At 44.8% G+C, this 16,669-nt stretch overlaps 1 protein-coding gene across 13 annotated transcripts in view; it reads left to right on the top strand.

Moving 5' to 3' along the window:
* The first annotated feature begins 4,212 nt into the window (after nt 1-4,212).
* Nucleotides 4,213-16,669, top strand: part of LOC102792153 (calcium/calmodulin-dependent protein kinase type II delta 1 chain) — an 80,498-nt gene continuing 68,041 nt past the window's right edge. For all 13 annotated transcript variants that reach the window (XM_087838060.1, XM_087838057.1, XM_087838058.1 and 10 more), the window contains exons 1-2: nt 4,213-4,514; nt 6,277-6,371. In XM_087838060.1, coding sequence (XP_087694186.1) covers nt 4,453-4,514; nt 6,277-6,371 — 157 coding nt within the window. In that variant the 5' untranslated portion in view covers nt 4,213-4,452. The remainder of the gene's footprint in view (nt 4,515-6,276; nt 6,372-16,669) is intronic.

Genomic DNA, 16,669 nt, shown 5'->3' with positions numbered 1-16,669 from the left:
TAGGACGGCCTGCTTTGGTAGGTCGGAGGAACTCTCATCGATACAGTTTATATATAAGGCGATTCTTGGGTTGCTGCCTTCTTGTTCCCTGCTTGTACTGAAACACGCTGGTCGGTATTCTCTTCGTCCTGACTTCATTTCAATAAGTGCTTTTAAATCTAAACTACGAATCCTTGAGGCCAAGTCCATAACATGCAACTGTTTCAGTTAGACTCATTTATTTTTACTGATTTTTTATTTTTATTTGAACTTTGTTGAATTTTACTGAATCTTATTTTCTTTTTTCATTTATGTTTGCATGTGTGTTGTTGCTGCCTGTGTTTCATTGAGTAATTTCTGAGACACCTGCTGCTGCCTATCTTGGCCAGAGGTTTCTAATCTCAATGGGTCTTCCTGGTTAAATAAAGGTTAATGAATAAATAATGCTGTCTGTGTGTCATCCACATATATGACAGAGAAAAACTGAGAAAGTGACATTAAATGAAAACATAGTTTGACAATTGTGTGTATATGATATCAATTCAGCATACTTATACAAATATGACTCTATCTATCTATCTGGGGGGGCAGGGCGGTATGGGCAGAAACATTTATCAGGATATATCTTTGATGACGACATGACTGACGATATAATTCATGCTCCGACAATCAAGCGGCTTCATAGCTTACCAAAGTCCTACTAAAACATTTATGGCGCCGTGTTCCACATAAAATCAGTTCGAGGTCAGTAAACACAGTTCATACATAAGGCGCACTGTCGATATTGGGGGAAATTAAAGGCTTGAGAGCGCCTTATAGTCTGAAAAACACGGTAATAACGACGGCCCGCTAGCATGCTCTGCAAAAAAATGTTCTTTGTTGTGTATCTGACGGATGAACACCAAACCAGTTGCTCTGAAGTTGCAGCATTTTTACAAACCAGTTCAGGTTCATCTGTTTCATTCAACGATCCACCTTCTCTCTTCTCGTTCTGCGTCGCCGCCATGCTTTTTCTGCCATGTGCGTATGAAAACAAAGGCACTGCACATGCGCATTTCACCCATATTCAATCGCCATATTTCATTTTCTTATCTCATATTAGTTTATATTTCTTGTATATTTATAAGATGCATGTGTATCCCCTGAACTTGAGTCATTTTGAATATATTTGGTTGCTTTTATTTGTAGCCTGAACTCAGTGACTTTTGCACCCAAGAGATAAAACCAGTGTCTGAAAACAGGAAGCTGGTTCTAACAGCAGGCTGACCTTCTGGGCCCCACTTTTCAGCCTCCTGTACGTGGCTCCATGTCCCTTCGGTTGGTTCGAACAGTAGGGAAGGGCTTTCCAAGGCTTTTTTGTGGTATCAAAAAGAACTTCAAAGGTTGTGACTTATTGATCCTGTTGACTGTGAGTCATGGCAGTGCTGACCTAAAACACTCTGTTGCTGCAGATAAAGCAAATAACAGAACTAGAGGTTTTCCTGTGGCTTTTCCTTTTTAGGACACGTAACAGTGCAGACCTTGACAAGTCTTAAATAAATATGTCTCGAGGAAGCGGTGTCCATTCAGCTATAACACAACAGAAACATTTACATCCGTCTTTCTAACGGCCTGAAGGATCAATTTGCCAAATTACAGACCTTATCCTTACAGTCCTTTCTGTACAGATAGCAAGCTTCTTTTCCTGTACTGGGTGGCCACTGATTTATCTCAGTTTTGCTTAAGTTTTCTGTAAGCATAAAGTCTCCTAACACTTCCAAACTGACAACAGACAAATGCACCACTCTTTTAATGTACTTACTGTAACTCTGTAGTCATGGCTGGCCTGTGGAAGCGGAAATCTGTGACTGTTTCAAAGTAAACTTAGATTAGACTGGAGATGGTGCCAGTTCAGTTCTTTAAGATCTTACTGCAGCACTTGATTTTAAAGTGTCTTTTAAAGTACCTCAAGGATCAATTTGCCAAAGTACAGACCTTATACACCATCCATCCATCCATCCATCCATCTTCATCCGCTTTATCCGGGGCCGGGTCGCGGGGGCAGCAGCCTAAGCAAAGAGGCCCAGACCTCCCTCTCCCCAGCCACCTCCTCCAGCTCATCCGGGGGAACACCAAGGCGTTCCCAGGCCAGCCGAGAGATATAATCTCTCCAGCGTGTCCTGGGTCTGCCCCGGGGCCTCCTCCCGGTGGGACATGCCTGGAACACCTCACCCAGGAGGCGCCCAGGGGGCATCCTTACCAGATGCCCAAACCACCTCAGCTGGCTCCTTTCGATGTGGAGAAGCAGCGGCTCTACTCTGAGCCCCTCCCGGATGGCCGAACTTCTCACCCTATCTCTAAGGGAGATGCCAGCCACCCTTCGGAGGAAGCTCATTTCCGCCGCTTGTATCCGCGATCTCGTCCTTTCGGTCACTACCCACAGCTCGTGGCCATAGGTGAGGGTAGGGACGTAGATCGACCGGTAAATTGAGAGCTTCGCTTTTACACTCAGCTCCCTCTTCACCACGACGGATCGGTGCAGCGTCTGCATTACTGCAGCTGCAGCCCCAATCCGTCTGTCGATCTCCGGCTCCCTTCTCCCATCACTCGCGAACAAGACCCCGAGATACTTGAACTCCTCCACTTGGGGCAGGACCTCATCCCCGACCCGGAGTGGGCACTCCACCCTTTTCCGGCTGAGAACCATGGCCTCAGATTTGGAGGTGCTGATCCTCATTCCCGCCGCTTCACACTCGGCTGCGAACCGCTCCAGTGCGAGCTGGAGGCCCTCACCCGATGAAGCCAACAGAACCACATCATCCGCAAAAATCAGAGATGAGATCCTGAGGCCACCAAAGCGAAAGCCCTCCGCCACTTGGCTGCGCCTAGAAATCCTGTCCATAAAAATTATGAACAGAACCTATACACCTATACACTTATATACCTTATCCTTACAGTCCTTTCTGTACAGATAGCAAGCTTCTTTTCCTGTACTGGGTGGCCACTGATTTATCTCAGTTTTGCTTAAATTTTCTGTAAGCATAAAGTCTCCTAACACTTCCAAACTGACAACAGACAAATGCACCACTCTTTTAATGTACTTACTGTAACTCTGTAGTCATGGCTGGCCTGTGGAAGCGGAAATCTGTGACTGTTTCAAAGTAAAGACAGATTCTGTTTGGTCCTTACAAACCACAGTGAGTAGAAGTATCATTTCAAGCCCGTGGGTTGAATCTTGGTATCATTTCTACTCAGGTTGGTTACATGTGTTGAACTGGTTTTTATATTATTATATAATTAATAAACTCCGTCCTTTCCCTCGGTGACACAAAGACTGTCAGCACCGCAACGATCTCCTCATGATTAGATTGCTGTAACTCGCTGTGAAATCGTTCGCTCACGTTGTCTCGTCTGCATCTGGTGCAGAAGGTTGCTGCAAGAAAGAGTGATGGAAGTGCAGACTGTGTGTTTTGGATCGAGCTGTGTTTTAGTACATCACTCTATATTTTGTATTTTATTTCATACCTTTGTCCAGTTTTCATGTGGAAACACAGCTCCTCCACCCTATTAAATATCTCCATTTATCTTAAGTTAACTCCTGCCTTCAGAACAAGTTGTTGGGGACCCTGGGGTGAATTAACCAGCCTATAACACTCAATTTTGCCCAGTTGAAGGTATGAATTTTTGTGACTTTTATTTACCATCAGAAATAGTTGTTTTGTTGTGTTAAACGAACGAGAACCGTGTGTTTAGGGACTTGTTGTGTTCCAATAGCCTCCATTTCAGCAGGGTAGGCTTGCTGCCAGTAGAGGGAGCCCTTGTGCAGGATTTCCAATAAGGAAGCGCTGAGGTGAAATTGTGCTTCATCAGGCCCAAACATGCGCACGCGGACAAAAGCGGAAGTTGTGCTAGTTTCCTACAAAATAAAACAAAAGAAGTAAAACGGTGTTTCTAACGATGGTGCTCAAACGTGACGTGAAATAGTTGGAATAATTGAAATAACATCAAATTTTAGAAGGTAAACCCCATATATACACACATCCCAGAACTTTGAGAGCAGTAAACATCTCGGAGTGAATATAAATATATTAAATAAATAAAATAAATATCAGATAAACCCCAAATTCTAATATATAAAAAAACTAATAAATATTTGATATCAATTTTGCCAAAAATATCCACGTCACACGAGGACGTGAAAGCGCGCTTTATTGTGGTTTCATCACCGGAAGTGTGTCGTTGCCTGTTGCCGTGTCTTTACTGTGGTAACTAATCCAAGTGGCAGCGACAAACACAGCAGTAGGTCGCGACGTCCCTGTCCAGTCCAGGACGAGCCGAGGTTTCCGAGCAGGACCGGGGACCAGGCTGCGCTGCTTGCAGGACTTCCCACCACAGGACCCCACGGCTGCGCTTTCTTTCCCCGACGCGACAAGTGGCACTTTGGGACTCGGAGGGATTTGTGGAGACTGTTGAACGACCGTCGTTCACCTCAGCATGGCTTCAACGACCTGCACCAGGTTCACCGACGAGTACCAGCTGTACGAGGAGCTGGGGAAGTGAGTTTGCGTCTTTGTATCCACATTCTCTGACCTGCTGCTCTCATTTCCTGCCGCTCTTTGGATCCACGGAGCGACCTCCGCCTACCTGACCGCACCTTGAAGGGTGCAGTCGGCGCTGTGGGCAGAGCCAACCTCATTTCAGAGCTTGTACCTGTAATCTTGCTGTCACGTGACAGCCGCAGAGATATTGTAGAGTTTTCTGTGTGTAATACTTTTAAAACTCAGTCAGTCAAAACTGCAGGAAGTTGGTTTTGTTTGGGTCCGTGGGGTCACTGGTAAACAACGACGTGTTTCTGTCCACAGCCCCGCCCCTCTGTGCCAAGAGCTGCATGTTTTCATGCGTCGCGTCATCACGCACGCACCTGAACCTGAGTTGGCTTTGGGAAGCTGTGGTTGAGCCTCTCGGCCTGACCCGGGGTCAGACTGGGGTCACGTGGGAACGTCACTATGGTTCATTCAAATGATTGCTTCACTTTGTTTGCAGCATTGTGACATATTTGGATATTCTGAGCCACACAAAGACTTCAGTTATCGAGGGCCTTCATTGAAGAACCACTGCATGCAAAGTTATGTGAGTTATGTAAAGTGGAGGCTTTGCCGCTCCTACAACAGCCACTTCTTAGAAAGGCGCCTGTTTTAAGTCTGTTCCAGGTGAGCAGGAAGCAGGTGTGGCTGCGTTTCAAGGTGAGCAGGAAGCAGGTGTGGCTGCGTTTCAAGGAGACTGAAGCAATTTGTGACGCGTTCAGGGACCTGCTGATGCTTCCACATGTGTCACCTCTGACCAGAGCTTCAGTCTGAACTCCAAGAGGATGCACACATACTTGCCTGACATCAGCAGCTCCACCTGATGGCTCAGCTCACCTGTGTGTGGTGTCGTTTGCAGCCCGCAGTCACTTTAAACATCAGTGTGGTCTGTCTGTGGACGCCGTGCAGCACTGAGCTGTGGGTGACACACAGTAACAGCAGAGACGTGCTGATAAGAGCATGAAAAAGGAAACCGGGTTACTCTGTAGCCTGGAAGCCAAACCTCTGCAGCATGTGTGCAGGATTCAAACATCTGTCCGTGTCAGACCAGTGTGTTACAGGCCTCCCAAATACACTGTGTGCAGCTAGAGCAGCGATTGGTTGAAAAGAGCGACAGTGAACGTGAGCACAAAGAGAAGAAGAAGTGCGAAAAGGCAAACGAAACAAAAAGTAGAGAGTTTTTACACTTTGCAACAACAAAGTTCGTTATGTCTGATGACTTTGCATAAGTTCATATGCAAAGTCATCAGAGTTACACTACAAATGATGTTCAGTCAAGCTTTCGTTCGTGGCGTTTGGCTCAATGAAGCAGCGCCGGTACTAACCCGGCGTTCTTCTTTAGGGTCAGGGCGCTAACATAAAAAGGAGCGCTGGCTCCACTCGGGTGCTGAGAAGTCAGAGAAGTCTGTCTGTGTCTGCAGCAGAGTGTGAAGCCTGGGTTACACTTGCTGTGGACGGCTGCACACTTGCTCATTTGTTGCATGTTTCACTTTACTACAGGTCTCACTTGCTGCTCGGGTTTAGGAACAGAAACCAAGAAGAAGAAGAAGCTGCTTCACAACGATTACTCTGCACGTTGAAAAGTGGGGAGTTAGTCAGTCTCTGACTTGTTGCAGTGTTACCATTGAATGATAAAATGGGTCTTGAAACTCTGTAAATGTCAGGCTGTCACAGCTGTGTCTTTGTATGAAGAGTCTCGTGCAGCGGCTGATCCCTCCTTCGTTGTGTCCTGTAGGGGTGCGTTCTCTGTGGTGAGGCGGTGCATGAAGATTTCCACAGGCCAGGAGTATGCTGCAAAAATCATCAACACCAAGAAGTTGTCTGCTAGAGGTGAGTACATGCTGGCCTCTCACTGCTGTGTCAAACATGCAGCGGTGGATCACAGCTTCTTTTTAGCCCCGTCACCCCTCAAACCAGCTTCCTCTTTGACTCTCTATTTTCATGCCATTGTTGCCCGGGTCATCTCAGCAGTAGCCAGATGTTGTCAGGGTTCACTGACTGCAGCTTCACTTTTATTTTCTGTTTTTGTTACTGCGCTCATCAAAGTGGCACCGACAGGAAGCACGGCCTTTTCATGACTCGTTCTGCTGTGTGAGCCGGAGCTTTGTGAGGTCTTCACGTTAGAAACATGATTATAGAGCCTCGTGAACTTGTTGTGATGGCGTCTGTCCAACCCAGAAGCTTCTCTTTTTGTTTTAAAGCTTTCATCTTCTTACTAAAAAACAAAAACATTCCCTTTATCAGTGTCCGTGCAGCCGGAGCCGAGGCTTCCTCTGCTGTTTGGCAGCACAAACTAAAGGAGACAGGCTGGGATAGATAGACGTGGTGATGGTGAGTGACTGCAGCCTCACGAGGGGAGCGGGGGATTTCCTTGCAGCTGTGCAGAAAGGTTTGCACATGTGGTTTTAAAAAGGGAGACGTGCAACAATGAAACAAAAACGAAAAGAAAAAGACGCATTTAGCTGTTGAGAGATTAGGAACTCATGTTAACCTTGTAGCCTTGGGGGCGGGGTCTAATTACTGCTGCTGTATCTCCAGTGAGGGGGGGTCACAGTAGATGGTTTGTCTGTGCGATGATGATCTCACGTCCCTGATATCAGACATTTATTCATCACAACACTGGTTTCTGTAACTGCTGTGAGTCTCGGGCAGCTCGACGGCATCAAGTGTTTTCAGCTGGGCGTCGTGTAGCTGCAGTCGAGTGTTAGATGAGTGGAACGGCGTGCTGCGGGGCGGCGTGCTGCGGGGTGGCTCCTTTTAGCATCTCGTCCGTAAACACTCTGCGTACCATTTCACCTGATTCCGTTTATTTTGAAAAATCTCAACAGGATCTTGAGCTTTATTGTGAAAGGTTTATGTGGAAAATAAACAAGCGGAGCCGCGCGATGCTCGTCGTTGCCGTCGCTGTTGCTAACGACAACGCATAACAACAGTCGCTTGTCCGTAGTGTGGTTATTTTAAATATAAGAGAGAACCTAAGAAATTCTACATTGACCATGAAAACGATGTAAAATCGCCGTAAACTGTTTATTTTGCGACACCACAAACATGAATATGAAACGATGGACGTTTTCATGTTTGTTATATTGAACTAGTTTGTCATAGTCCACGCGTGGCTGATTTAGGCTGAACGCCTGCTCTCACCTCAAACAGGAGACGGTCAGTCGACAGAGGAGTGTTTATAAAAGAATTGCGTATAAACATGTATATATAACATTTATATCTAATGGGACTGTTCATGAGGCCATGGTGGATTTAAATATAATTCTAATAATAAAAGTACTCCAGCAACCACCGACTGGTAAAACTTCCTCAGGAGCTTCCTGCAGATGTTGAAAGACCTCAGCTTCCTGAGGAAGTACAGTCGGCCTTTGGTCCTGGTCTGGACCTCCCGAAGTCCACAACCAGTTCCTTGGTGTCGATGTGACGAGTTCCTCATCAGACTCCAGCACTCCTCTTCCTGATTATCCCGATACGCCCCACGATGGCCGTGTCATCTGCAAACGTCTGAATGTGGCATGATTCAGAGTTGTAGCAGAGGTGACGAGGGGACAGCACAGTGTGGTCCTCCTGTGCTGCTGACCACACCGTCAGACATGACGTCCTTCACGACATGCTGTGGTCTGTCAGCGAGGCAGTCAGACACAGCACCAATAACACTTTTACAGACACAAGCAGAGAATTAGAGCTTATTCTAGGGGTTAACTGTCAAATGTTCAACAATATAAGCCTGTTTTGAAATCTTATTGAGTCAGTTAGCGAAGGTTTTGTAGCATCTGTCGTTCTGGGTTCATTTCAGGAGAGCGAGGCTGCAACACCGTAGCTATATAAACCCACCAGTGTGTTGCTCCCAAGTGGTCGTTTAGTGGAGTTGTAATAAATAATGTTAACTAACTGGTTGGCTGGCAGACTAGCTGTAGCTTTCCAGTAACGTCCCAGATTGTGTTTATAAAGCTTTTATAACCAGAGGCAGACATATAATTCATATATGAATCATTAGCTTTGTTTCCACCGGCTGTTTGTTGAGGTGTAAAAACATCATCAGCTGTCTGTCATGAGGTGAAAATGATCCTAGTTCTTGAAGCAGAGATACACATGAGAACTTTGGGTTACGCCTTCAGAATAAGTGAAATCCCAAAGAAGGTGCAGATATGATGCTGTTGCTTTTTTGGCCAGATCACCACATGCTGAAACACAGCTGACCCCCGCTGAAGCGTTCTGGTTAACACGTTTATGGGTGAAAGCAGATTGGTTACACTCTGATAAATCACAACAACGACATCTCTTCATTCAAAGAGAAATCCCTTTAATCTGGCCTGCAGCAGTTCTCGATGTCAGCAGCACAGCTGGAGGACAGACGCTCTGACAGTCAAACACATGCAGATACAGTGGTAATTTTAATTAATGGATTTAATTTTGCTGTTCACACTGGTGATTGTGCAGCTTTGAGTTGCTGACCTGGAGACCCCTCCGGCCTAAACAACCTGACACCTGTGAGGCTGCATCGGTTAATTTGAAAAGTCATTAGCAGGTTTTGCTACGTTAGCAGGTAGCTATCACCAGTAAACGTGCTCATACTCTCTAATGACAATCACGGGTAGTGCAATGGTAACAATGTAACTGTTTGTGCAGTCAGATGTTGATTCAGTCGCCTCTGGAAGTCGTTCATGTTTCACATGGCCAGCGTAGCAACACTGACCTCAACATTACTGAAGCAGTGCAAGGACTTTCCTTTAAAGCTGGAGCTTCATGAACTGTGATCTTCCCTTTCACACCGGACTGCCACGTCTTTCTTTGTTTCCCTAGAGACTGAGGTTGGACAGTGCTGGGTTAGGGGCCACTGTGCACATAAGCATTGTTATGAAGTACGTAAACTTGCATGTGGAACATTAAAGTGAGGAGTCATTTGTACTCTGTCGAGCGCTCCTCCCAGTCGTCCTCGTGTCCACTGTAAAGCAGGTTTGTTGAACTTGAATGAGCTGTGGTCCTGCTGGCGCCGTCGTCTCTGTGGACACGTTCAAGTGGTACAAATGTTTCCTGAAATGTTTTTATTTCAAATATCGTAGAACAAGACAAAACGTGAACACGGATCTTTTACCAACTGAAGCCTTTCATTGAACTACCAAATAAACACACCTCTTTGTGACAGACTACACTACCCATGAGGCTACATGCCTCATAGTGCCTTCATAAAATCAATGCACTCAACAACTAACAAAAACTCACTTTGAAGGTCAAATCGCATCATAGTTCGTCACGTAAGTGGTCCCCAGGCCACGTGTTTGAGACCCCTGGTTTAAAGTGCATCTGCAGTCTAACCGCCTCTTCAAAATAAAAGCATAACGCTGGAAGAACACGAACATAACTACAGATCCAGATGTAGTGAGCTGGAAGCCTCTTCACTGACGGCAGTCTTGTCTGAAGGAAAAAGTAGGGCAGTGGTTGAACCCAGTGATGCTCGGCGGAGTGGAAATGATCACTTGAAAAACCCACCAGGCTGTGGAAAAGCTCTGGTTCAGGAGCCGTTTGTTGTTGCTTCTGGAAAATACCCGAGGCCCAGCCGCTCACTGTGAACTCTTCATCCCCATGGAAACCAAACGAGATGGAGAGCTAAATATAGTGTGTGGGGTCATGTTGAAGTAAATGATAGTGTTTGTGCTGTTGATTGTGCGAGATCAAACGATGAACAGCGCAACACGAGTACTCCCAACACACCGAAACCCACGAGCAGTGACCCCTGACCCCCTCAGTCCTGTTTTTATGCGTCAGCACCACACATTCAGAGTGCCTGAGTATGTGCTCCATCAGAGGTGTGTGTGTGCGTTTAATGTCTCAGGCTTAACAGTTACACAGCAGCCTTCCTGAGGCCAGACATGGATAAAGAGAGATGATGTGTGCGTGCTACAAAAGGAAGACGCTGTAACACAAAGCCTTGTGCAGCGTGTACAGTTCTACATGACGTGGTCTCATTGTACGGCTCATCCTTCAGGTCTCGACTGACCCACATGGTCCATGAATGACCAGCTGTCCATGTGACACAAGTGATGACTCGGTATCCCTAAGTGCACGTCCTCGTGTCATCACTTAAACAGTTGAAACCTGGACAAACAATAAGAGGTGAAACATGAAACACACAGAAAGCTGTCAACATTCATGTCTGGGTGTAGGGGTGTAGGGGTGGGGGATCCATATGCAGGCTCTAAAGTTCACTAATCTGATTTTATTTAAGGTTTTTATTATTTTATTGATGCATTTGCAGGTGGAAACCTGTGTCTTACCCAGGATGTGCCTATAACACCAGTTTGATCTATCAGTGAGGGAGCCACAGTTTGTGTATCCCTGTGAGTGCTGCAGATCAGCTCAAGTGTTTGTGTATATATTAGAATATTGGAGACTTTCTCTTCTTTTAAGTGAAGCACAGCTGTGCAGCAGGCTAAAAATATCTCATCAGACCTACTCAGGGGAGCATGAAAAACAGAAATTAGGCTGCCATGTAATAGACTGTCAGCGGGCGTGAGGACTCCCCAGCCCGTGGCAAAAGGCTGCCTCAGTTCTCGATCAAACGATGGGGAATAGGCAGCCTTTTGTTTGGTTTTCTTCAACTAAATGTCATTAATGCTATTCCTGTTTTAGCTCTGACTAACTGCACATGAAAAGTGAAAGAAGGGTGTAGCAGAGCCACCAACTATCCATCTCCTGGTTGGATAGTTGGTGGTTCGATCCCTCGAATCCTTGGGTAGATACTAACCTGTTCCTGGAGGATGAATGCAGGTTAATGATGAATACAAAGGAAAAAGTGCTTCTATGAGTGATTGAGGCGTGCACTTTACACTTGTTTTCCCCAGTAGAAAAGCGCTGTATCAGAACCAGGCCATGTAGCGTTTACCATTTGGAGAGACGATGAGAAATCCGAACATCACGAGACATGGAAGAGATCAACAAGAAAGATGCAGCTTCGGTCCAACAGCGAGATGCAGTAAAAGAGTCCAGGAAATGAGGCCTCAGCTGTTCAGCTGTAGAATATCAGTTTGCATAAGTTACTCTGGTTTTAAGTGGATTTAGGGCTGGGCGATATGGCGTATTTTCCACACTATAAGGACTTAAAATCCTTTAATTTTCTCAAAAATCGAGAGTGTGCCTTATGTATGAATTCTGGTTGTGCTTACTGACCTCGAACCGATTTTGGCAGAAATCTGTTAAAAATGTTTTAGTACACCTTTGGTAAGCCGCACTGCTTGATGGATTGTCAGAGCATTACGGCTGCTGTAGTGAGGAGCTTCACGGAGTAATCTGGGTCCTAAACTCCGTCAGCTTCAGGTCCCAAAGTCAAACGAACACTGAGAGTTAAAAACGGTCTAAATTCTTTCATCTTTAATAAAATCATCAGCGTTGCTGCTTTATCGGGTGTAACAATTAAGTTTAACATCCATGAAAACAGAATTTATTAAATTTAACGGAGTTAGAAGTTAACAGGAAGTTAGCTCGCTAGTTTCCACCTAAACATTTCATACCATGTTCTGACTGAGATTTTTGAAACTAATTCAAACGTACAGCTCTGCTGCCACTTCCAACATAAATGAAGACAGAAAACTAAACAGCAGCGGTGTTTGCAGGGTTACTGAAGTTGGGCTACCTGGTAGATAATGATGTGCTACGTGATTGCTAGCGACACAGCTATGTTAGCATAACATTAGCACAGTGAAGCTGGAGGATGAACGCCAACTTTTTTCCCACTCGATAAAGCGCAGTTTTTGGCTTTCCCCATATTTCAAAAGTGCTTCATCTCTTTGCTATGACTGTCGGCATAATCTGCAGATGATAATGATTTTAGCCGCTGCGATGCTTTCGACCAAAACAATCGCAGCTTGATGACATCATCAACATGCGCTATCGCGATAGAGCAATATAGTCAAAATCTCTATCGTTGGCCAAATTTATATCGTTTCTATCGTATATTGTTTATATCGCCCACCCCTAAGTGGATTGGATAAATTCTGCAGGTCATTCTTGTGTTCGTCTCCCTCCGCTAACCCCGTCATCCCTCCCTGGTACTGCTACAGGTTTCCTCTTGCTTAAAATGCACTTTTAACTTCCCACTGTGACCAAGTGCTTCTTCAGCTTTGTTAGTGTAACAGTCATTGGCCTTTGACTGTACTGTAATATTGTAGATTAATATTTACATTTTGAAGAAAAAATAAATTATTAATCATATTTTTAGTTTATCAAATGAAAGTTGTTGGAAGAACGTTTTTTCTTTTTCTATAAATGGAAAAGTATTTATACAGCACTTGGACTATAGCCTTTCTAGTTAACGCAGTGCATTTTCATACATAGGCATTGAGATCGTCAATACTGAGCTAAAGCCACCCCAAGTTGCTCTCCGACAAATGTGCATGAATGTTTGTTAGCACTAAAAGCTTAGAAGGAAACAGTGCTTGTGTGAACGGGTGAATGTGGCATGTTGTATATGAGGACTCTGAGACTCAGTCCATGATATTAATATCACTTTTATACACACAAATACTTTACGTTCCCATGTTGGGGAGCCGTACAGAACAGACAACCTTCTTCTGATTGTGAGAAAATTATTAAGCCCGTAGAGGATTTTCTATTTATTTTGTTTTTTATAGGACGTCTTTTAATTTTTAAGTTCAGTTGGTTCCTCTTGGGTGTCCGGGTGCCTCAGCCACATACTCAGGGTGAATTCACCTGGAAGGAAGTCCCTCAGAAGTCTCAATGTCACGGCTCACGTCTGTGACCTGATTCGTTGCCAAAGGTTGGATTTAAAGCTGTAATTCACACTGAGCAATTGGAGGCTCAGTTGCCAGTGGTACAGTCATGCATGTGTCCATAATTTCTGCAAGAAGTTCAGTGACTTCTTGGTGAAAGGTTGGCTCCACCAGCTTCTCCATGAGCTTTGCCTCCAAACCTCGAGGCAGGATTACGAGTAATCCTTGAGCTACTCTGCCAGAAGATGATACTTTGGTCTTTTTAGTTTCAAGTTACCCTGGGAAGTGTGCAGCGTCTTCTTTCTTTCGTTGGTCGTAGCTTTGTTATAACTAAGGAGCGAGAACCCTCCTAACTCAGGTGCTGTCTCTGACCCACAGACACAAACTGGAGTAATTCCTTTGGGCTTCACTCTAAATCCTGATTTAGCCAAGTAGGGCAGCCACCTGAGGGACAGGTGCCTGTTTTAATTAGGCTTCTTTGTCTGTCAGACTGGGTTTGTGGAGGGACACCGTCTTCCAGTGGTGCCTCCGCCTTAATAAACTGCTCGTTGGCTCAGTGAGAGTCGTACTCTGTCCTCTCAGTCATTTCCTTATCTGGGTTTACTTTAGATTTCCTGGAAAGGGAAAGAGGGAGGGCATTGTTGCTCATGACCTCTGAACCTCTGATGGTTCAGTCCATTGGTTGGTTGTAGGACGACTCCGTCCACCTACTAAACACCCTCCCTGCTTTGTGTATTCATGTAATGGCCTACAAGTGCGCCGATTGTGGGTTAGGGTGTGCAGTGTGCACAAACAACGTAAGAAGCTGTGGCCACGGTAAGAGCTGTTCTTCTGACACTGAGGAGAACGTGCTTCAGACAGATTCCTGAGCTGCTGCGTTTGTCCTTTCTACCTGTTACTCAGGTGGGATCCTCATGCTGAGATCATTTTGCTCTGTTAAGGATCATCTCAGCCTTCTTGGAGACAAACAGTCTGATGGGAAGATGCGCCCGGTGGGCTGAATAAGAAACACTCAATGCAGTTGGAGTTCATGTTTATTCAGTGAGTTCTGGATGGAGATGGACGTAGCAGTGACTTTCTTTGTTCTCCTTGCTTTACATCCACAGAAGCTTCAAGCGTACAGAGTCGTGCAGTTCAGGGATGTTTCATAAACGAGTAAATGGTAAATGGACTTGTTCTTATATAGCGCTTTTCTACTCTGTCTGAGCACTCAAAGCGCTTTATACAACTAATTAATTCACCCAATCACACCCATTCACACAAGCACTTTTTTCTGACCTAAGTGCTAAGTAGTCTACCATTCATACACATTCACACTCCGATGGATGCATCGGAGAGCAACGCGGGGTTAGTATCTTGCCCAAGGATATTTGGGATGCAGACTGGAGCAGCCTGGGATCGAACCACCGACCTTCTGGTTAGTGGCTGACCTGCTCTGCCACCTGAGCTACAGCCACCCCCCGAGTCATTGGTTGTAGCTTTGCTTCCATGAAGTTTGAGGAATAACATGAAGTGAAGTAAAGAAAGTTGCAAAGGGAAGCTCGGCGTGCACGAGTGGGCAGAGTAACACTTTGTTTCCCACAATGCAACTTTTCATTTCGGAGTGGTAGTGAGGGACCACATGTGGTGTTGGTTTCTAAGCTGCTATAACTTGATGGCTCAGTTATCACTGTGACAGCAAAACACGGTGACCTGGTGTCAGGTTTGTACAAGTTTACCAGATTGGACCTTCTCCTCACTGTTAACTGTTTTGTTGCTGCATGATGTTTCCATGGCAATGTGATCATGCAGATTGGCATCATCATTAAAAGGTTGTCACCTAGAAGAGCAACAGAGTTTCAGTTGTTTCTGGGCAGCAGTGTGAGCGTCTCTTTAACCCTTTAAGACCTACCATAGAACCAAGTCCGCCAGAGCTTATATTATATGTTTACATGCTGTGGAGCCATTTTTGGGAGCATTTTAAGTTGATATACATCAATACAACCACTATAGCCCAGATTTTAATAATATGTCTGCATTAAGTGCATAGTAATTACATACATTGCAAGAAAGTGCAATAAACTACAAAAAAATGTAAAATCGTTTTTGTTTTTTAACATATATTTCTAGTTAGAGAAATTTAAGAGGCTTATCCCTCAAAACTGTAAATACAAAAAAGTTGCACAAAATAGTTTCCCACCACAGGAAATTTATTTTGAGTGTCTTCATAGTTCACATACATACACCATACACCATTTTTTATATACTGCAGGAAAAACAAAAATAAATATTATAATGCAAATTTGCAAAAAAGCAGCATATGCATCAAAATAAACTATTTCCAGCAGTGCAATATGAGTCCTAAGCATCCCAGAAACGACACAGAAAGTCTTAAAGTCAAACATAACTTTTAAAAACACCAGTATAGGCTCATGAGGCCCTGATGGTAAAAAACTACATTTCCACAAAAATGACGTCACTTCCTGTTTCGCGCTGATGATCTATTCCAACGTAGGAAGTGTTACAAACAGCTGAGCGGATCGGCAAAGCGTGTTTCTGGAATATTATGTTTTTCTTGCTGCAAGTGCTTTTTATGCAGTTTTTGCAAAGCTATATGTGGAAGGAAACTGTGACCGAGGACAAGCTGATGGCATAAGATGTAAGTACAACTCCTCCGGTTTCATATGCAAAAAAAATTATTGCGCTAGCTCACGTGGTTGCAGAGCTACCGGGATTTAAAAATAGTTACGCAAAATGGAGCGTGCCCGCTCCAACCGGTTTTAAAGGGTTAAAGACCTTTGGATGCTCAGCTACAGGAGAACAGTCCTTTGTAGTACTATTACAGTTTATAGTTGAACAGTCACAACTAATGAATAAGTTAGCTGGATAAACATAATTAGAAAATAAAAATCTGCTGTAAAAACGAGCTCTGGGTCTGTGATCCAAACAAACAGGCTTCCAAATCTGCTTGGGTCACTTTTTAGTAACAAATCGTTAAAACTGAGGAGTTGCTCTTCAATTGAAACGAACGCTTTCTTGAAGGGAAATAAAGTGAAAGTGATGAAAGAAGGAAGAGACTCGTAGACAGGTTAATGGTGTGATTAACCCGCAGATCTAGAGTGAATGGGAGGCTATAGTGTGAAGCTACAGAGCACTTGTGTGTAGAGAAGCAGGGATGTCAGCCAGGACAAAGTGTGTGGGTTCACTTGATGAAAGTAGCACTGATTGAGCTGCGTGGGTGACGTCGCTGTGAGGTGTGGCGTCTTTGCTCCACCAAAGCTTAAATGTTTAGTACAGATACCCGAGCAACACACACTTCATCGTTTCTAAACCAGGTGGGCGTGGCTCTCTGAAGATGCCAGTCAGCAACTTCATTGCTAAACAGGCAGCCGGTCCATCACCTGGAACAGGAAGTCACGG

This window comes from Neolamprologus brichardi, chromosome 3 (genome assembly GCF_056152115.1).
Source record: "Neolamprologus brichardi isolate AB-2024 chromosome 3, ASM5615211v1, whole genome shotgun sequence".
Taxonomy (NCBI): Eukaryota; Metazoa; Chordata; class Actinopteri; order Cichliformes; family Cichlidae; genus Neolamprologus; species Neolamprologus brichardi.
This window is presented reverse-complemented; position numbering and strand designations above follow the sequence as displayed.